The 23,542-nt window shown below is 36.4% G+C and overlaps 1 protein-coding gene across 1 annotated transcript in view; it reads right to left on the reverse strand.

Annotated features, from left to right (window-relative positions):
- LOC112626910 (guanine nucleotide-binding protein-like 3-like protein) overlaps positions 1 to 23,542 on the reverse strand; it is a 69,126-nt gene that overhangs the window by 12,481 nt on the left and 33,103 nt on the right. Inside the window, 5 exon segments of the mRNA XM_025389309.1 lie at positions 6,980 to 7,104; positions 8,321 to 8,421; positions 11,461 to 11,527; positions 12,667 to 12,735; positions 13,767 to 13,848. Of these exon segments, the coding sequence (XP_025245094.1) occupies positions 6,980 to 7,104; positions 8,321 to 8,421; positions 11,461 to 11,527; positions 12,667 to 12,735; positions 13,767 to 13,848 (444 nt within the window).

The raw sequence follows: 23,542 nt of genomic DNA on the forward strand, positions 1-23,542 counted from the left end.
CTTAGTCTCTGATAAAACAGACTTTAAACCAACAAAAATCAAAAGAGACAAAGAAGGCCATTACATAATGGTAAAGGGATCAATTCAACACGAAGACCTAACTATCCTAAATAGATATGCACCCAGTACAGGAGCACCCAGATCCATAAAGCAAGTCCTTAGAAACATACAAAGAGACTTAGATTCCCACAAAAAAAATTTTTTTTTTTTTTTTGAGATGGAGTCTCACTCTGTCGCCCAGGCTGGAGTGCAGTGGCTGGATCTCAGCCATCCTATCAAAAACTAGGCAAAGGATATGAACAGACACTTCTCAAAAGAAGACATTTATACAGCCAACAGACACATGAAAAATGCTCATCATCACTCACCATCAGAGAAATGCAAATCAAAACCACAATGAGATACCATCTCACACCAGTTAGAATGGCAATCATTAAAAAGTCAGGAAACAACAGGTGCTGGAGAGGATGTGGAGAAATAGGAACACTTTTACACTGTTGGTGGGAGTGTAAACTAGTTCAACCATTGTGGAAGACAGTGTGGCGATTCCTCAGGGATCTAGAACTAGAAATGCCATTTGACCCAGCCATCCCATTACTGGGTATATACTCAAAGGATTATAAATCATGCTGCTATAAAGACACATGCACACGTATGTTTATTGTGGCACTATTCACAATAGCAAAGACTTGGAACCAACCCAAATGTCCATCAATGACAGACTGGATTAAGAAAATATGGCACATATACACCATGGAATACTATGCAGCCATAAAAAAGGATGAGTTCATGTCCTTTGTTGGGACATGGATGTAGATGGAAACCATCACTCTCAGCAAACTATTGCAAGAACAGAAAACCAAACACCGCATGTTCTCACTCACAGGTGGGAATTGAACAATGAGAACACTTGGACACAGGGTGGGGAACATCACACACTGGGGCCTGTTGTGGGGTGGGGGAAGTGGGGAAGGATAGTATTAGGAGATATGCCTAATGTAAATGTTGAGTTAATGGGTGCAGCACACCAATACGACACATGTATACATAAGTAACAAACCGGCACGTTGTGCACATGTACCCTAGAACATAAAGTATAATAAAAAAAAAAGTTGAAGGAAATGAAGAGTTGTTTTTTGAAAAGAGAAATAAAATTGACAAACCTTTAGTTAGACTAATAAAAAGAAAAAAGAGAGTAGATAAAATCACAGATAAAAAAGGAGACATTACAACTGATACCAGATATACTTCAGAAATACAAGGGACCATAAGAGACTATTAGGAACAATATCATACCAACAAATTGGATAGCCTAGAAGAAATAAACTGAATTATGAAGAAACAACAAATCTGAGCAGGCTAATAAGTAAGAATATTAAATCACGAATAAAGAGTCTGCCATCAAAGAAAAGTCCAGAGCCAGGTGGCTTCACTGATGAATTCTACCAAACTTTAAAGAAGTACTAGTATAAATTCTTTCAGACTCTTCTAAAAACCTGAAGAGGAAATACTTTCAAATTCATTCTACAAGGATAGCAATACCCTTATACCAAGATGGCACAGGAACAACAACAAAAAAGAAAACTACAGCCCAGATGCAGTGGCTCATGCCTGTAATCCCAGCACTTTGGGAGGCCGAGGCAGGCAGATCACCTGAGGTCAGGAGTTCGAGACCAGCTTGGCCAACATGGTGAAACCCCCATCTCTACTAAATATACAAAAACAACAACAACAACAACAACAACAAATAACAACAACAAAAACTGGGTGTGGTGGTGCTTGCCTGTAATCCCAGCTACTCGGGAGGCTGAGGCAGAAGAATCAGTTGAACTCAGGAGGTGGAGGTTGCAGTGAGCTGAGATTGCGACACTGTACTCCAGCCTGAGCAATAAGAGCAAACTCCATTTTAGAAAAAAAGAAAAAAAAAAAAAGAAAACTGCAGGCCAATAGTCCTAATGAACATAGATGTAAATATCCTCAACAAAATATTAGTAAATCTACTCCAATAACTTATTAAAAAGATTACTCACCATGATAAAGTGGGATTCATCCCAGGGATGCAAGGATTTTTCAGCATATGCAAGTCAACAAATGTGATACATCACATTACCAAAATGAAGGATAAAAAGCATGTGATCACTTCAACAGACACGTAGAAAGCATCTGTCAAAATTCAAAACCCCTTCATGATAAAACTCTCATCAAATTAGGTATAGAATGAATGTACCTAAACATAGTAAAGGCCATATATGAGAAACGCAAAGCTAACATCACACAGAATGGGGGAAAAGTGAAAAGCTTTTCCTCTAAATCTGAAATAAGAAAGGATGCCCACTTTCACTCCTTCTATTCAACACAGTACTAGAAGTCCCAACAAGAACAATTAGTCAACAGAAAGAAATAAAAGACATCCAAATTGGTAAGGAAGAAGTTAAACTGTCCCTACTTGCAGATGACATAATCTTATAGAAGACACTGAAGACTCAAGCCAAAAACTATTAGAACTAGTAAAAAAATTCAGTAAAGTTGCAGAATATAAAAATCAATATACCAACACCAGTAGTGTTTCTATACACTAACAGCGAACTAATTTGAAAAAGAAGTCAAGAAAACAATCCCACTTATGATAGCTATATAAAAAAATACTGGCTGGGCGCAGGGGCTCATGCCTGTAATCCCAACACTTTGGGAGGCCGAGGTGGGTGGATCACCTGAGGTCAGGAGTTCGAGATCAGCCTGGCCAACATAGCGAAACCCTGTCTCTACTAAAAATATAAAACATTAGCTGGGTGTGCTGGCGGGCTAGGGAGGCTGAGGCAGGAGAATCGCTTGAACCCAGGAGGTGGACATTGCGGTGAGCCGAGATTGCACCAATGCACTCCAGTCTGGGCAACAAGAGCGAAACTCCATCTAAAACACACACACACACGCACACACACACACATATACACACACACCAAAAAAACCCCAAAAAACTTAGGAATAAATTTATCCATGGAGGTGAAAGATCTCTACACTGAAAACTGTAAAACACAGATGAAAGAAATTAAACAAAAAATAAACAGAAATACATCTGTGTTCATGGATTGGAAGAATTAACACTGTTAAAATATCCATACTGCCAAAAGCAATCGACAGATTCAATGCAATCATTATCAAAATATCAATGACGTTCTTCACAGAAATAGAAAAAACAATCCTAAAATTCATGTGGAACCATAAAAGAACTTGAATAGCCAAAGTAATCCTGAGAAAAAATAACAAAGCTAGAGGCATCACACTGTAGCTGAGATTTGACTTGAAAACATACTACAAAGCTACAGTAACTGAAACAGCATCATAGTGGCATTAAAACAGACACACGGATCAATGGACAGTATACAGCCTAGAAATAAATCCATCCATTGAACAGCCAACTGATTTTTGACAACAATGCCAAGAACACACATAGGGAAAGGATAATCTCTTCAATAAATGGTATTGGGAAAACTGGATCTACAAATGCAGAAACATGAAAGTAAATCCTCTCTCTCACCATATACAAAAAAAAATCAACTCAAAATGGATTAAAGACTTAAATATAACACCTGAAAATAAAAATCTAGTAGAAAATGACAAGACAGAAGCCCCATGACATTGGTCTGGGCAATGGCTTTTTGGATATGACCTCAAAAGCATAGGCATCAAAAGCAAACATAGATTAATGGGATTACATTAACCTCAAAAACTTCTGCACAGTAAAGGACATAAGCCTCAGATTAAAGAGGCAACCTATAGAATAGGGGAAAATATTTGTAAACCATATATATTTGATTAATATCCAAAACATATAAGGAATTCAAACAACTCAAGAGCAGGATAATAAATAGCCCTATTAAAAAATGGGCAAAATACCTGAAAAGACATTTCTCAAAATAAGAATTACAAATGGCCAAGAGAGGTACACAAAAAAATGCTCAGTATCAATAATCATCAAGGAAATATAAATCAAAACCACAGTGAGACACACCTGTTATAATGGCTTTTATCAGTATGACAAAAGATAATAAATGTGGCAAGGATGTTGGTGGGAATGTAAATTAGAAAAGCCATTAGAAAAACAGTATAGAGGTTCCTCAAAAAATTAAAAATAGAACTACCACATGATCCAGCAATCCTACTACTGGGTTTATAACAAAAGGATATGAAATCAGTGTGTCAAAGAGATACCTGCACCCCCATGTTCACTGCAACATTATTCACAAGATATGGAATCAATCGAAGTGTGCATCAATGATGAATGGATAAAGAAAATGTAGTGTACATATACAATGGAATACTATTCAGCTATAAAAAGAAGAAAATCCTGTAATTTGTGACAACAGGGATGAACCTGGAGGACATGATGTTAAGTGAAATCAGCTAGGCACAGAAAGATGGATATTCCATGATTTTGCTCATATGTGGAATCTGAAAAAGTTGATCTCTTAGAAGTAGAGTAGATGGTGGTTACCAGAGGCTGGGGTGGTTAGAAGAAAGGGGGTTTTGGGGAGATGTTGGTCAAAGGATATATAATTACAGTTAGATAGGAGGAGTAGGTTTAAGAGATCTATTGTTCAGCATGGTGACTACAGTTGATTATGATATACTGTGTTATTGAAAAATGCAAAGACAGTGGATGTTAAGTATTCTTATTGCAAAAATAACCATGAGATAATACATTTGTTAATTAGCTAGATTTAACCATTCTATAATGTATATATTCTATTTACTTCAAAACATCATGCTGTACATACATATGTACCATTTCATCTGTCAACTTTATTTTATTTTATTTATTTATTTAATTATTTGTTTTTTTTGAGATGGAGTCTTGCTCTGTTGCCCAGGCTGGAGTGCAGTGGCCCGATCTCAGCTCACTGCAAGCTCTGTCTCCTGGGTTCACGCCATTCTCCTGCCTCAGCCTCCCGAGTAGCTGGGACTACAGGTGCCCACCACCACGCCCAGCTAATTTTTTGTATTTTTAGTAGAGACGGGGTTTCACCGTGTTAGCCAGGATGGTCTTGATCTCCTGACCTCATGATCTACCCGCCTTGGCCTCCCAAAGTGCTGGGATTACAGGCGTGAGCTACCATGCCTGGCCTTTCAACTTTAAAGTGAAAAAAAAAGAAGTTACTAAATGGCAGGACTGGTTCTCTCTGATAGCTCTTTAAAAATATGAAGACAGTGTGTTTTCCCTTAAAGTAATCTTTTCTGGTATCAATTGTAAGTATTCTATGTAGGTCAGTTTCTGGGATACCCTAGTCATCTATGCATGAATTACTTTTGCTTTGATCAAGTCCACTCTAAAATGTATTGTCCATTTTCAACACACTATTTTAGATATGGACTTAATAGAAAAAATCCAAAGGGCATGAGACTCACCTTCAAGAAGGAAAGAAAAAGGAATAGAACCACATGAACAATTTATATATACATTCAGTACCATTTATATTTATCACATTAAACTTTGACACACATGCCCAGCTACTCTTCCAGAGTGATCCTGTCACTTCTCCACTCACAAGCCTTCAGTGGCTTTCCATTTCATCCAGAGAAAAGCCTGAGCCCTTACAAAGGCCTGCAGGGCCTGTATGCTCTGGCACCCTAGTTCCTTCTGTTCCTCATCTGTTATTCCCTTCATATTCCAAGGCAAGAACCTCTTAGCTCTTCCTTGTGTATCCCAAGCAAGTTCTCGCCTCAGGGTCTTTGAACCTTTTTTCTTTCTCGACTAGAATGATATCCCTCACCAAACAACTGATGAGCCACTTCCCCATTTCCTTCAGGCCAAATGTCACCTTAGTGAAGCCTACCCTGACTGCCCTATGTGAAACAGCAACTCCAACTTCCCAATATTTCCTGTGCTCCTTTCTTTGCTTTGCTTTTCTTCATAGTCCTTACTCAATCTAATATATAATTTATCCATCTGTCCATCTATTAATTGATTGATGCCTTTCATCCTCTTGCTGAAATGTAAGCTCCATGAGGATAGGACTTTTTCACGTTTTGCCCACTGCTGTCTAATACTGCCTGGCAAATTAAATGCTAATTATTATTAGCACAGTATCTGACATATAAGCTCTCAATAAATATTAGCTATTATTATTATCACCAAATTATAAGCTTTTAGCAGTTTATTCTGAAAATTACTAAACCATAGGCATACCTGGTAAGCCTACAACATACATAAAAATAAGTATCAGAAATTAATAGCCACATAAGAATACAGCACCTTCAAAATATATTTATTCCAGTAGTATTAATAGTCACATAAGAATATAGCACCTTCAAAATATATTTATTCCGGTAGTATTTAAATAAAGTACTACATATTCTAGCACCATAAAATTCATTGTGAATTTTGCTTACAAGTCATATATAGTACAGGTTAAGTATCCCCATCCAAAATGATGAGGACTAGAAGTATTTTGGATTTTAGAATATTTGCATTACTGCCTGAACATCCCTAATCTGAATATGCAAAATCTGAAATGTTCCAATGAGCACTTCCTTTGTGCGTCATGTTAGCACTCAAAAAGTTTCAGATTTTGGAACATTTCAGATTTCAGATTTTCAGATTAGGGATACACAACCTATATAAAATTTGATTACTTAGCTTAATATCTTTAATTTATATCAGTGGTCCTCAGTCTTGTTTTCCATACTACACTTTGCAGTTCCATTGAGAACAGTTTTCTCTACTACACTTTGCACTCCCATTGAGAACAGTGGCTCAGTAGAACAGTGATTCTCTGCTAGTTAGGGGGAATGTGGTAGGTAGTGGGTAAGGGTGGATTGTCTTGAGTTGAGAATTACTAGTCCACGTAATGGAAACACATTTTTAAAAAGAGTTGTCATTCAAAGGGAATAAATGAGTTACATATATTAAAAAAAAAATCAAGTATATGTCACAGATCCATTTCTTAATTTATACCCAAATATATACTTAAAAATCTCTTACAAGTGTGTTTTCTCCATTGGAACTATTCCAGAGCCTCATTCGATTATCTGTACCAACAGTGAGGAGGTGAAGCCCATCACTTGTAAAACATAAGCCATTAACTTTCCCATTATGAGCAGTGTTTGCTGCAATGAAAAATATGGTTCAGTTCATCTGTTCTTGTATTCAGGACCTATTTAATGTTTGATGATATAATTATTTAAACATATTAAAGGACAACTACTTGAGTTACTTAAAAAATGTAAGTAGATTATACTTAAAATTAACCAACCCTTCAGATTATTTGAATAGGATAAACTATATAAGTCAGAACCATAAAAATAGAGGAAAACAAGAAAAAAGGGAAAAAATTTCTGCCAAACATACTTTTTTTTTCCAGCAAGGAAGCTGTGCCATGAAATTCAATTAAGTGTGTAGCTTAACACTAAAATTTAAAATTAAATGCCTTTCATCTCTCTTATATTTTTATTGCTAACCTAAAAATAACTCCATGGACTATTAAAATCAGTAATTCTAGTGTTTTCCATTAAAAAAAAAAAAAAACCTTAATGGGAAGGATGACTGTTGTAGTCTCAAAATTTATATCACTTTCAAAATTAACAAGTTCGAGAAAGCATAATTCTAAAACAGCCTAATTAATTTAAAAACATATAAAACATGTTTTATATAGTTTACATGTTCATAAGGTTTAAAAAAAAAACCATATAAATTCTAACATATGAAATATATTAGGATGAACTATATAAAACCTATGATTGTTTTATATAGTTTTTTAGTTTAAAAATACATAGTTTTTTAGTTTAAAAACTTAAACAATCATAGGTTTTATATAGTTCATTCTGATATATTTCTGGTCCAGAATTAATTCTATACCAAAATTTCTACATAGGAATTAAATTCTACTGTAAAAATGCAGTTTAGGTACTTTGTCACATGGATTGCAGCTGACTCACATTTAACACAATTTTATGTTGATACAATGGCCACAAAATGTTACTATTTCTGTAATTTATTGTGACTTTTTAAATGGCATTGAATTTGTATAGTTGGCCTCAATGGAGCAAAAACAAAATAAGTAAAGCAAGTTAATTCAGAAAAATTTCTACTTTTGAAAATTTGGGGGCAAATGAAACTGCCATTTTTATTTGTATCTTAAAGAAAGAGAATCATAAGGCTTTTTTTACATAAATTAAGAAAGTGATATATGATGAATGCCTTTTTAAAAAATGATAAAGTTCGCAATTTGTCAATATGCATTTATTATTTGGCTTCAATTAAAAATGTTCAATGTGAAAAAATACTATCATTGTCGTATTTCTTCATTAACGTGTTCTTCCTTACCTGATTCAACAGCTTGTGACTTTTTCCCATTATGCTGATCAAGAGTAATCAAACATCCTGATGCTCTTCTCACATCCCATAATTTTACTCTACTGTCAGCACTGAGAATAAATAAATGTTACATTGACATATGTAGCTAGGACAATGACTGTACCCCTCACCCACCTTTCTAGTTTTACGGCACACAGAGGTCTTGTTATATAGGTACGTATGTATTCATACATTAGAGTTGTTGAACTTTCGCCTTTTCAGCAAATATTCAATAGTCAACAGTAGCTCAAATTAGTGAGTAAATAGCAAAAAAAAAAAAAAAAAAAAAAAAAAGGTAACCTTTCTTTTCCAGATAACAAGAACAAAATTTTGCTACTTTTTATACCGTTTTAAATTACATGAGCATCTTTTCTCCCAAGGACCAGAAAGGCTTGTAGCTTATCCCTAGTAAGTTCCTTACCATACCTTCTCTACCGCTTGTTATCCAAATGCTGTCAAGACAAGCCGTTAACTAATTTTACTTTGCTCAAGAATCTATTTGCTATGATTTGGTGTTTTTTTCCTTTTTATATAAAAAACAGTAAGAGTAAGGTGAATAATGAGGACAATGCATTTCCATTTGGTTTCCTATACTCAAATCAATCTTTGCCATATATGTGAGAACTATATTTAATGTTGCCTAGAAATTAAACACTTACTTCTATTTTCTTTCAAGTAAGCGAAAAGAAGAAAAGTAAATCTATGATCAGACATCTATTTCAGCTTCTAGATTATTTCTAAAGAAAAATGCCCGGCAATCCGATGTGCTCCTAATCAGTTCAACTGATGCTATCATGTCCTCACAAGGACCTCAACAATATTGTAACCCAGGGGGCTATTCAATGTCATTTTAATGAGAGAGCACTACATTACATTTTTATAAGCCTATTTTTTATTTATAAGTTTTAAAAAAATATACATACAGGGTGTACTGGTTTCTATAATCTCGATTCTTTTCACAGATGATCATCAAACCTAGCCAACTGGAATAGTCAGCAAAAAGCTAGCATTTCCCATTCTTAAGTTGGTTTTCTTTCTTTCCAGGTGAGGGAAACGAAATCAGTATGAGGATTTACGTTTCTTCTGAAACAGGTAAGATTTGAACATATCCAACTTTTAACACTGATTACTAGGTCCATTCTGGTACTGATTCAAATTTCTGGAGTATTCTTATAATTGAAAGCTTCTTAGCTCTCCTCTTATCTGATGAAAACCAAGTTAAGCATGAAAAATGTAAAATCCACCCAAGCATAACCAGCACCTAGTTCCTAACCTTCATACCTCTTTAGCTAGTCTTCTTATGGCTACATTATAGACCTTGCTGCACTTTAGAAATGGTAAATTTCAACATCACATTCTGCCAATTATTAACAGAAGCTTCTTTGGGGCCTAAACTGTGGCAGGGAGCGAGGGCTGGAAACTTAAAAAAAATCCAGACACAGATCTTTATAAAATTAATATGAATAGCTTTTGTAATAATTCTTCTTCTACTTAAAGCTTTATGAAAATATATCAAAATATTTGATTACTACTTCCTATCCCTTCAGTTTTTAAGTTTTCTTAGTCTAACTCTCCTACTTCATTAGATCCTTGATTCTTTCTACAAGTCTTTTTGTGATTTTATTTTTTTCCTTTTACTCACGACTTCTAAATTTTCAGGCACTGAGGTACTTTCCTGTAGACACTGAAAATTGTTAAGCCTCTTTCATTTAATGTTTCAATTTCTGTGGCTTATTACAGCTGTGCTCTACATCTTCAACTGAGAACTGCCCAGTAATCCTACGTGCCCTTAATCAGCTCCCTCACTCTTTCAATCTATTATTCCAGATCCATACTATCTTTCCTCAAAATTGCATCCTCATTCCTATATTTTCAAGAGGTGACATCAAGTTCTACTCCACTAAAAACCGAGAAGCCATTAAGTCTGAATTTCTTGAGCTTCTCTGCCAAAGCTACAAACTTAACTGTATCCACGTTCACCTTTTCCTTTTTCCATTTAGTCTCACAGTGCTCTTCATGTGCCAAACTAGGTGTCCCCTCCACCCTCATCTGGATCCTCGATACTAACCACTTCTGTGTATTTGAGGACCTAATGCACCAATTATTCCCTCCATTTCTTATCTTCACCTGTTTCTCTCTACTGGTACTCTTTCCCCAGCATATAAATATGCAATACTCTTTTTTCTCCAGCAAACAAATAAACCTCCCCACATCTTTTGATCCTCTCAGAGTTAAGTGATCCTGTTTTCTTTTCCTATATTACTCCTTCTAGAGATGTACCTCTATTAAAGCATTTTTCAGGATGCCCCTAATCACTGATTTTTGACTATATGCCCCATTAGATCATTAGATTGTTGGCTTTTCGAAGCCTTAGTTACCTGTGTCCCTAGCACAACGCTTGGCATATGGGAGGAAGTCATTAAATATCAGAAAATTGAATCAATTAATGTGTGGATATATCACATTCAAAAGAATTCCAGGTTAAAGATAATGCATAAAAATGCTCTATTTAAAAATTTGCAGTGTTATACTTTTGTGTGTAAGAATGACACAACACAGTTCCTCTGTGTTCTAAGGTGAAACACCTTGAAAGTGGATAGGATTAGCATTAGAATACAAAGGAAGACTTCTTTTGGTGACATGAATTAAAATTTCTTTTTTTTTTTTTCTTTTTTTTTTTTGAGATGGAGTCTGGCTCTGTCGCCCAGGCTGGAGTGCAGTGGCCCGATCTCAGCTCACTGCAAGCTCCGCCTCCCGGGTTTATGCCATTCTCCTGCCTCAGCCTCCCGAGTAGCTGGGACTACAGGCGCCCGCCACCTCGCCCGGCTAGTTTTTTTTTTTTTTTTTGTATTTGTTAGTAGAGACGGGGTTTCACCGTGTTCGCCAGGATGGTCTCGATCTCCTGACCTCGTGATCCGCCCGTCTCGGCCTCCCAAAGTGCTGGGATTACAGGCTTGAGCCACCGCGCCCGGCCTAAAATTTCTAACTCAAGACTTCATTTTAAAGGAGTGAATTAATAATTAAATATGCTAAAATATATACATTACATAAATGTAGACTTTTCAAAATGCTTATTCTTAATTACTAACTTCAAAAGCAAATAATTTTACCTTGCCGTTGCCAAGATATAGTCATAACGTGGCGACCAGGAAACTGCTAATATTTCTTGTCTGTGACCTGCAAATACAACTATATGAAAAGTCTTGCAAGATATCCGAAAAATCAGAAGATAAAGTGCCAATAATTTTGCCTGATTCTGAAGAAAGTGAGGCTAAACACTCAATGTGAATAGATATGGTCATTTCTCAGATTTATAATAATTGACATTTCAATGCTAATGTGAAGTTTACAGGAGTATTTCTAACACATGGTATTTTATTGTAAAAGAACTAGTTTTGCTTTGGAAAAAACGGAGTTAAGTAAGTCTTTCTTTTTAAATACAGTAGTTAGCCTATGGCAGTAAATCCATATAACTCAAGCTCAGTTACTGTAATAAAATATACAAGATAAACATTTTAAAGGATAAAAATGTTTCCCAATTTCTCATAAAGTTATGAGAAAATTACTTTAATTCATGATTGTAGAAAAGCATTTATATAAAATGTTTTTTTTCTAGAAAGCACAGGTGATAAGTTCAAAGGGTAAGTGATTTCAATATTTTAATTCACTTTTACCTAACTGAACTATTCACATAAGACATTTCCATCTGCTCAGCTTATATTAATAAAAATTCATAATAATGTCAAAAATGCTACCCATCTCACCAACTTTTCTTAATATATTTGTTATATGTTTCTTTGAGATGACTAAAAATATATAAATTATATTCTATCTTTTCATTGTTTAGAATTAGACAATCTAATACTGATAAAAGTAGCAAGAATAATTTAAATACACCTTTACCAAAGAATTACTTCAATATATTTTTCTAAAACGTTTTTACTGAGAAAAAATGTACCTAAATATTAAGAACAATATTTACTCATTAGCCAGAATATTAAATAATACATGAGACAAATACACTGATGTGAGTTGCGTTAGTTTTTTTAAATGTAGAAATAACACAAGGTTTTGAGTTAGAACTATTTTCATATCATTTGAGCTTCCCCAATGACCACTGTTCACATAAATGTCTTTTCAGTGGTTCAGTTTTATAAGAATAATGCACGGAAGGATCTTTATTTCTCTGCTGACTTTTAACAACTAGCACAAAGTACATCAGTCATGTCACTTACAAAGAATACATTGTTAGTAACGTTTCTTTTTATTGAATTGTTTACTCAAAGTAGTTGCTGTTTGAAATAAAATAAAAATACCCTGTAGAATGTGAGAACAGGATCCAGACTTCAAGTCACAAAGTTGTACTTTGGGTCCTCTAGTACCAACTGTAAAAACAGAACCGGTTTAATTTTATCATAAGTCATCATCAAAAGGAAACAAGACATTATCATTAGTAATCATGACATTTTCACTGTATCCATGCAGAAATATAAAGATACATGCCAAAAATACATTGTCATTTTTAATGTTTACATTTAGAAAAGTTATTTTAACTACAGTTATATTTTAGTAGTAAGAGACCTCTATTATTCCATTTATTTTTTATTCTGAAATAATTATAGATTTGCAAGCAGTTGCAAAGCTAGTATAAAGAGAACTGTGTACCCTTCACTAGGTTTCGCCAACGATTATGTGTGAGCTTACTAAAACACAGTATCAAACCCAGGAAATTTATATTGGTAAATGTGTACGTATGTATGTATAGTTCTACTCCATTTTATCACATCAAATCATTGTATTTTAAAAGCTTAGTTTTTCCAAGTTAATGATATACTTCCAATCACTAGTAACAGATTCACGGAAACTCTGGACACAGACTGAAAGGACCTCAAAGACAACTTAGTTCCTAGCTCTTCTTTACAGGTAAAAGAGCTGACTGATATCCAGAGGTAGAGACTCACGTGATGCCACAGAAATAATGAATCACAGGGCCCAGATACCTGATACCAGAAAATCATTTTTTCTCCCTTATAATATGAAGATGTTTGTTGCAGTTGCTTTTATATAAATTGATGCTTAATTTGAATCACAATCTTAGAGAAAGAAATAATTTTCTTGTTTTATTGTGTCAAATTGGGAAAGTTGCCAAATTTTATTCATGTAAAATCTCTGAAACTTCGGTGGTTTAAAAGGAACTCTTTAGAGGACAGAAATATGCTCTTATTCTCTGAACCCTGGCCACCAGCATAGTGCTTGCCTTGTACAATATCTGTTGAACTGAATATAAATAGTACATATATATATATAAAGAATTGTGATATTCCTGTGGGTTAAAATGTCTACATCAAAACTAACTAGAAATAAAAAGGGAGAAAGTTTTCAATATTTCAAAAGACAAAAGAATACACTCACAAACCTGCTACCAAACAGTGCTTGGTGGAGACTGGAGACATATGATGACTATAAACTGTTTCCTCAAAATTAAATACATCTGCAGTCTGGTAATCAAAAGACATTAAAAAAGTATAAGGTTTAAGTAAAAAAGCAATAAGATTTCTATTTACTTTTCCCTAAATTTGTAGCTATTTTTAAATTGACTGTTAGCAATTCAACTTAAACACAGGAATGTAATACCCCAAAAAACCTTGATAATTTGAAATCCTGTCATTTACAACATTCTTTTCCCTTCTATGAGAAAAAAATATGTTTTCCCAATAAATCCCACAAATTAAGAAAATATAAGCATGTGCCTCTCCATATTCCATATTCCTGGTGGGGAGAGAGCTCAGCATCTACATGGATGATGTAGTCAGCACTGCATCTCAGTTCCATATAACCTGAGCTACCACACCCAGGACACTGTCACTACCTAGAATTGCCCCTTCTTTGAAATCATACATTTCAGTTATCTATGACCACAGTCTTCTATAATTTTCAGCTTTTCCCCACCAAATACTCTCAAGAAGTCCAAATAAACTCTGGAACCCCTATCAGTTCCTTTCATCTACTTCTCTTCCTCTCCAGCTTGGATTTCAAAGTCCAATACCAATACCAAAGTCAACTGCCAATATCTGCAATTCCTTTGCTAATATCCTTCCATTTGTCAAGACTTCAACCCTGGGGGACTCCAAATGTCTGCCTTCTCTGTACTTATATCCAAATTGACCTACATTAGGGGTTGGCAAACTTTCTGTAAAAGTCAGATGGTAAATATTTTAGGCTTTCAGGACCAACTACTCATCTCTGTCACTGCAGTGTTAAAGCAGTCATAGACAATAAATGAACATATTGTAACTGCTCACCAGGTTCTTTCTGCCTGCTGCACAAACAAAACCAATTCACAAAGACCATGGCATTGCAGTAAAGAGTTTAACTGATGCAAGGCTGGCCGTGCCAAGTGGGAGATGGGATTTATTAACATTAATCAATCTCCTTGAAGTCTTGTAGGTTAGGGGTTTTTCAAAGGTAGTTTGAGGGAAGGGGTGGGAGTGGTTAGGCAATGAATGGGTGCTTGCTGTTGACTGGTTGGGGGTGCAACCATAAGGGTATGGGGAATGGCCCTCTTGTCCACTGAGCCACTTTTGGGTGGGGCCACAGGGGCAGTTGGTAGGTCCAGGTGGTGCCACTGGTGTCAGATATGAAAAAATCCTGAAAAGATATCTCAAAAGGCCAATCTCAGGTTCTGCAGTTGTGATGTTATATACAGGAGTAATTGGGGAAGTTATATATCTTGTGACCTCTGGAATAATGGCTGGCAATCATTTATGTCTCTTTATTTATTTATCTATTTTTGAGACCAGGTTATGAGACTGGCTAATTTTTGTATTTTTGGTAGAGATGGGGTTTTGCCATGTTGCCCAGGCTGGTCTCGAACTCCTGGGCTCAAGCAATCCACCCTCCTTGGCCTCCCAAAGTGTTGGGATTATAGGTGTGAGCCACTGCTGAGCCTATATCTTAGCAGAATTCAGGCTCCTCTCCTCCTCCTAGTCTGGTGGTCTCTCATTAGCTTTACAAAGGTGGCTGAGTTTTTGGAGAAGGGCTATTATCATTTAAACTATAAAATGGCTGGGGGCAGTGGCTCACTCCTATAATCCCAGTACTTTGGGAGGCCAAGGTAGGTGGATCACTTGAGGTCAGGAGTATGAGACAAGCCTGGCCAACATGGTGAAACTCTACTTAAAATACAAAAATTAGCTGGTCATGGTGGCGGGCGCCTGTAACGCCAGCTATATGAGAGGCTGAGGCAGGAGAATCGCTTGAACCCGGGAGGCAGAGGTTGCAGTGAGCTAAGATCACGCCATTACACTCCAGCCTGGGCAACAGAGTGAACCTCTGTCTCAAAAATAAATAAATAAGTAAATAAAATTAAAAAATAGAGTATTAACTAAATGTCTTCCAAAGTTAGCTTGGCCGAAGTCCAGGAATAATTAAGGCAGCTTGAAGGCTAAAGGCAAGAGGGGGTGTTGGCTAGATCAGATCTCCCATACTGCCACAATTTTCTCACTGATATAATTTTTGCAAAGGCAGCTTCAATATTTGTGTCTAAAACCTACTTTATTTACAAAAAAAGGCCATAAGCCAGACTTGCCCATGAGTCCAGAGTTGGCCAATCCCTTGCTCTACCCAGGTAAAAAATCTTACAATTAGGGCAGTGTGACATCACTATAAAAGAATATTCATTTCCTCTGGATTTCAGTAATGACTGCCAGCCCCACTATATTTCACTAGTATTCTTCTCTGCAGTATTCCTCAGCTATTTCAAATCTTCTCCACAAATATACCCACTCAGTCACAACAGGTAATCTGATCTTTTATTTCAAGGAGAAAATAGGAGGCACTCAATCAGAATTTCCTTAATGTCTTACCAACAAACCTACAAACACATTTACTTCCACTTATCCTTTTTCCTTCTTCACTCCTGTTATCATAGAAACATGATTCCTCAACCCCGCCTTTTTTTTTTTTTTTGAGATGGAGTCTTGCTCTGTTGCCCAGGCTGGAGTGCAGTGGCACAATCTCAGCTCATTGCAACCTCCGCCTCCCGGGTTCAAGTGATTCTCCTACCTCAGCCTCCCGAGCAGCTGGGACTACAAGTGCCCGCCACGATGCCCAGCTAATTTTTGTATTTTTAGTAGAGATGGAGTTTCACCATATTGGCCAGGCTGGTCTTCAGATTCCTCCCCATTTTTAATGTTAATCCCCCTACTTGTGTTCAGATTCCCTTCAGCACTGTCAGAAATCGCACCCTATAGATTATCTTCTGGGTATTTATAACCTCTGTCCCCACTGGCTCATTCCCAACAGCACTAAAAGTTCAAGTCTTTTTCATCTTAACACCCCTTCCCTAAGACAAAAACAAAGAGCCTTTTCACCCTACATTCTCCCTAATCTTTCCTCCTCTTCAAATCCAAACTTTGGCTATCTCTAATTCCTTATCTCCATGTATTTCTCAACTAATTGCAATCCTATTTTTATTGCACTACTCTAAATCATACTACTCTTCCAATATTACCAATAACCTCCTCATCTGATTTAATCTGTTCGTAGCATTCAACACAGCTGATTACTCCCATCTTCTTTAAAGCAATCTTTTACTGGCTTCCATTGTATCATATATTCCTGATTTTCCTTTCTCTCCTTGGCTACATCTTTTCATCACCTATAGCAGAGTTTGGTTTCCTTTTTCTGTCCTATTTATCTTTGTCTTCAAGGTTTTGTTCTATGCACCCCTTTCAATTGCCACTTGTATGTTATGGGTTAAGTATCCCTTATCCAAAGTAACTGGTACCAGAAATGTTTCAGATTTCAGATTTTTTTTGGTTTTGGAATGTTTGCATTATACTTACTGGTTGAGCATTCCAAATCTAGAACTCAAAAAAACTTCAAATTTTGAACTTCTGGATTAGGGACACTCAATATGTAGTGAGGCACAAATCTGTATACTCAGTGTAGACCTCACTCCTGAATTCTGGGTATGTATAGATCGATTCCTGGATTATCTTCATTTGGATTTCCCGTAAATCCCTCAAACTCAACAAATCAAAAATTGAACTCATCATTCCAACCCTTCCCTATCTTAGTAAATAACAATATAATCCACCCAATTGCCAAGCTAGAGAACCTGGGGTCATTCCTATATATATATATATATGCGCATATATATATAAATATATTCCTATATATATATAAAAATAATGGCTTTGTCAAGATAAAATTCACATATCATACACCTTGGAACCCATAAAAAGTATCACTAGTGATGCTGCAAGTGGTCCCAAGAAGCAGAGAAAAGTCATGACATTACAAGAACAGGCTGAACTGCTTGACATGTACCATAGATTGAGCTGTGCAGCTGTGGTTGCCCACCATTTCAAGATAAATGAGTCCAGCATAAGAACCATTGTAAAAAAAGAAAATTTGTGATGATGTCACTGCAGCTATGCCAGCAGATGTGAAAACCTTGCATGTTTTGTAAAATACCTTTGACCTCTTATTGAGAATCCAACTTTTACGGGGGTGCAGGATTGTTAAAAGAAAGGCATATCGATATATAGACTCTAATATGACTTTTAAAAAGCAAAGTCAATATAGTCATTATATGACAATGTGAAGCAAAGGAAAGTGAAGGATCTAAAGCTGGAGAATTTAATGCCAGAAAAAGATGGTTTGATAATTTTGGAAAGAGGTTTGGCTTTAAAAAAGTCAAGATAATAGGATAAGAAGCTTCTGCTCACCAAAAGGCAACAGGTGAGTTTCCAGATATCATTAAGAAAATCATCGAGGACAAAGGATATCTGCCTGAACAGGTTTTAAATGTAGACAAAAATGCCCTATTCTGGAAAAAAAAAAAAAAAATCCACAAAGGACTCTTATGATATGGACCCTTCGATGATATGGGCTCTGAAACTAAAGCAAATAGTGGAAGAAGGATCAGTACTGTAACAGAAACATTTTTAGAGAAATAAAGCAGAACACACAGAAATTACGACGTATTTCCATAGTTATACCAAGTGTGCCTGCCTTTCCTTCCAAATCTTCTTACACCTTTTGCTACCCTACAGACAGCAAGGTCAACCTCTCCTCTTCCTGCTGCTTCTCCTCAGTCTACTCAATGTGAAGATGATGAGGATAAAGACCTTTATGATGATCCACTTCCACTGACTTAGTAAATATATTTTTCTTCCTCATGTGGCTCACGCCTGTAATCCCAGCACTTTGAGAGGTTGAGGTGGGTGGATCAACTGAGGTCAGGAGTTCAAGACCAGCCTGGCCAACATGGTGAAACCCTGTCTCTACTAAAAATACAAAAATTAGCCAGGCGTGGTGGCACACGCCTGTTGTCCCAGCTACTTGGGAGGCTGGGGCAGGAGAATCACTTGAACCCAGGAGGCGGAGGTTGCAGTGAGCTGAGATCGCGTCACTGCACTCATCACGTCACTGCACTCCAGCACAGGTGACACAGAGAGACCCTGTCTTGGAAAAAAAATAAATAATAATAATAAAATACAGTATATATTACATATAATATATAAAGTATGTGTTAATCGACTGTTTATGTAATCTGGAAGGCTACCAATTAACACTAGGCTATTAGTAGTTACTCTTTTGGGGGAATAAAAAATTATATATAGATTTTCAACTGTGATGGGAATCAGCTTCCCTAATCTCCACAGTATTCAAGGGTTACCTGTATTACCATAAATCAAATTATTGTCATGAACGGGTACATTTCTTGATTCTCCTGTTTCACTGTGTGGTGTGTGTTTTTCTTTTTTATTTATACCAATATCACATTGCCTTAACTAGTGTAACTTTATAGCAAGTCTTGATAACTGATAGTGAAGTCTTCCAACTTCACTCTTTTTCAAGAGTGCCCTGCCCTTTTGCATTTCCATGTGAACATTAGAATTAGCTAGTCAATTTTCAAAAAAGAAATCTTGTAAGAGTCTAATAGAAAATGCATTGATTCTATAGATCCGTTTGGGTAGAACTGATATTTTTACCACACTGAACCTTTTAATTCTTGAACATGGAATATCTCACATTTATTTAGGTCTTAATTTCTCTCAATAATGTTCTAAAGATCTCTGTGTATTCGGAATAGTCTTGTATATTTTTCATTAAATATATTACTAGGTACATGACAATTTTTGATGCTATGGTAAACAATACTGGTTTTGAAATTTCATGGAATTCAGAAATATAATTTACCTTGTATCCAGAAAATTTACTAAATTTACTTATATTAATTCTAATAATTTGGCTATAGATTCTTTTGAATTTTCTACATTCATAATCACGTCTTCTGTGAACGACAGTTTAAATGCTTCCTGTCCAGTTTCTGTCCCTTTTATTTCCTTTGTTTGCTTTATTGCACTGACTAGGACATTCAGTACAATGTTGAACAGAGGAAATAACGGGGATAATGCAAAGGGAAAGCTTTCAACATTTTACCACCAAATATAATGGTTGCTTTAGATTTTTTTAAAAAATAGATACTTTTTATCAAATTAAGGAATTTCTCTTCCATTCCTAGTATGCAGAGAATTATTTTTTTTTCTGTCTTTTTAAAAATTATACTTTTAAGTTCTAGGGTACATGTGCACAATGTGCAGGTCTGTTACATAGGTATACATGTGCCATGTTTGCTTGCTGCATCCATTAACTTATTTCTCCTAATGCTATCCCTCCCCCGTCCCCCGCCCCACGACAGGCCCCGGTGTGTGATGTTCCCCTCCCTGTGTCCCAGTGTTCTCATTGTTCAATTCCCACCTATAAGTGAGAACATGCGGTGTTTGGTTTTCTGTCCTTGTGACAGTTGACTGAAAATCATGGTTTCCAGCTTTATCCATGTCCCAGCAAAGGACATGAACTCATCTTTTTTTATGGCTGCATAGTATTCCGTGGTGTATATGTGCCACATTTTCTTAATCCAGTCTGTCATCGATGGACATCTGGGTTGGATCCAAGTTTTTGCTATTGTGAATAGTGCCACGATAAACATATGTGTGCATGTGTCTCTACAGTAGAATGATTTATAATCCTTTGGGTATATACCCAGTAATGGGATGGCTGGGTCAAATGGTATTTCTAGTTCTAGATCCTTGAGGAATTGCCACACTGTCTTCCACAATGGTTGAACTAGTTTACACTCCCACCAACAGTGTAAAAGCGTTCCTGTTTCTCCACATCCTCTCCAGCATCTGTTTGTCTGGACTTTTTAATAAGGCCTTCTAACTGGTGTGAGATGGTATCTCATTGTGGTTTTGATTTGCATTTCTCTGATGGTGAGTGATGATGAGATTTTTTCATGTGTCTGTTGGCTGCATAAATGCCTTCTTTGAGAAGTATCTGTTCATATACTTTGCCCACTTTTTGATGGGGTTGTTGTTTTTTTTCTTGTAAATTTGTTTAAGTTCTTTGTAGATTATGGATATTAGCCCTTTGTCAGATGGGTAGATTGCAAAAATCTTCTCCCATTCTGTAGGTTGCCCGTTCACTCTGATGGTAGTTTCTTTTGATGTGCAGAAGCTCTTTAGTTTAATTAGATCCCATTTGTCAATTTTGACTTTTGTTGCCATTGCTCTTGATGTTTTAGACATGAAGTCCTTGCCCATGTGTTATGTCCTGAATGGTATTGCCTAGGTTTTCTTCTAGGTTTTTTATGGTTTTAAGTCTAACATTTATGTCTTTAATCCATCTTGAATTAATTTTTGTATAAGGTGTAAGGAAGGGATCCAATTTCAGCTTTCTACATATGGCTAGCCAGTTTCCCCAGCACCATTTACTAAATAGGGAATCCTTTCCCCATTTCTTGTTTTTGTCAGGTTTGTCAAAGATCAGATGGTTGCAGATGTGTGGTGTTACTTCTGAGGCCTCTGTTCTGCTCCGTTGGTCTATATCTCTGTTTTGGTACCAGTACCATACCAAACAGTAACCAAAACAAGTTACTGTAGCCTTGTAGTATAGTTTGAAGTCAGGTAGTGTGATACCTCCAGCTTTGTTCTTTTGGCTTAGGATTGTCTTGGCAATGCAGGTTCTTTTTTGGTTCCATATGAAATTTAAAGTAGTTTTTACCAATTCTGTGAAGAAACTCATTGGTAGCTTAAGGGGGATGCACTGAATCTATAAATTACCTTGGGCAGTATGGCCATTTTCACGATATTGATTCTTCCTGTCCATAAGCATGGAATGTTCTTCCATTTGTTTGTGTCCTCTTTTATTTCGTTGAGCAGTGGTTTGTAGTTCCCCTTGAAGAGGTCCTTCACATCCTTTGTAAGTTGGATTCCTAGGTATTTTATTCTCTTTGTAGCAATTGTGAATGGAGTTTACTCATGATTTGGCTCTCTGTTTGTTATTGGTATATAGGAATGCTTGTGATTTTTGCATATTGATTTTGTATTCTGAGACTTTGATGAAGTTGCTTATCAGCTTAAGGAGATTTTTGGCTCAGATGATGGGGTTTTCTTAATATATAATCATGTCATCTGCAAACAGGGACAACTTGACTTCTTGTTTTCCTAGTTGAATACGCTTTATCTCTTTGTCTTGCCTGATTGCCCTGGCCAGAACTTCCAACACTATGTTAAACAGGAGTGGTGAAAGAGGGCATCCCTGTCTTGTGCCAGTTTTCAAAGGGAATGCTTCCACTTTTTGCTCATTCAGTATGATATTGGCTGTGGATTTGTCATAAACAGCTCTTACTATTTTGAGATACATCCCATTAATACCGAAGTTATTGAGAGTTTTTAGCATGAAGGGCTGTTGAATTTTGTTGAAGGCCTTTTTGGCATCTATTGAGGTAATCATGTGGTTTTTGTCGTTGGTTCTGTTTATGTGATGGATTATGTTTATTGATTTGTGTATGTTGAACCAGCCTTGCATCCCAGGGATGAAACCAACTTGATCATGGTGGCTAAACTTTTGATGTGCTGCTGGATTTGGTTTGCCAATATTTTATTGAGAATTTTCGGATCGATGTTCATCAGGGATATTGGTCTAAAATTCTTTTTTTGTTGTGTCTCTGCCAGGCTTTGGTATCAGGATGATGCTGGCCTGATAAAATGAGTTAGGGAGGATTCCCTCTTTTTCTATCGATTGGAATAGTTTCAGAAAGAATGGTACCAGCTCCTCTTTGTACCTCTGGTAGAATTCATCTGTGAATCTGTCTGGTCCCGGACTTTTTTTGGTTGGTAGGGTATTAATTATTGCCTCAATTTCAGAACCTGTTATTGGTCTATTCAGAGATTCACCTTCTTCCTGGTTTAGTCTTGGGAGGGTGTATGTGTCCAGGAATTTATCCATTTCTTCTAGGTTTTCTAGTTTATTTGCGTAGAGGTGTTTATAGTATTCTCTGATGGTAGTTTGTATTTCTGTGGGATTGGTGGTGATATTCCCTTTATCATTTTTTATTGTGTCTATTTGATTCTCCTCCCTTTTCTTCTTTATTTGTCTTGCTAGCAGTCTATTAATTTTGTTGATCTTTTCAAAAAACCAGCTCCTGGATTCAATGACTTATTGAAGAGTTTTTTGTGTCTCTATCTCCTTTGGTTCTGCTCTGATCTTAGTTATTTCTTGCCTTCGGCTAACTTTTGAATTTGTTTGCTCTTGCTTCTCTAGTTCTTTTAATTGTGATGTTAAGGTGTCGATTTTAGATCCTTCCTGCTTTCTCTTTGGGCATTTAGTGCTATACATTTCCCTTGACACACTCCTTTAAATGTGTCCCAGAGATTCTGGTACATTGTGTCCTTGTTCTCATTGGTTTCAAAGAACATCTTTATTTCTGCCTTCATTTCGTTATTTACCCAGTAGTCATTGAGGAGTAGGTTGTTCAGTTCCCATGCAGTCATGCAGTTTTGAGTGAGTTTCTTAATCCTGAGTTCTAATTTGATTGCACGGTGGTGTGAGAGACAGTTTGTTGTGATTTCTGTTCTTTTACATTTGCTGAGGAGTGCTTTACTTCCAACTACGTGGTCAATTTTGGAATAAGTGCGATGTGGTGCTGAGAAGAATGTAGTATATTCTGTTCATTTGGGGTGGAGAGTTCTGTAGATGTCTATTAGGTCTGCTTGGTGCAGAGCTGAGTTCCAGTTCTCAATATCCTTGTTAACCTTCTGTCTCGTTGATCTGTCTAATATTGACAGTGGGGTGTTATAGTCTCCCATTATTATTGTGTGGAAGTCTAAGTCTCTT

Source organism: Theropithecus gelada, chromosome 6, assembly GCF_003255815.1.
Source record: "Theropithecus gelada isolate Dixy chromosome 6, Tgel_1.0, whole genome shotgun sequence".
NCBI lineage: Eukaryota > Metazoa > Chordata > Mammalia > Primates > Cercopithecidae > Theropithecus > Theropithecus gelada.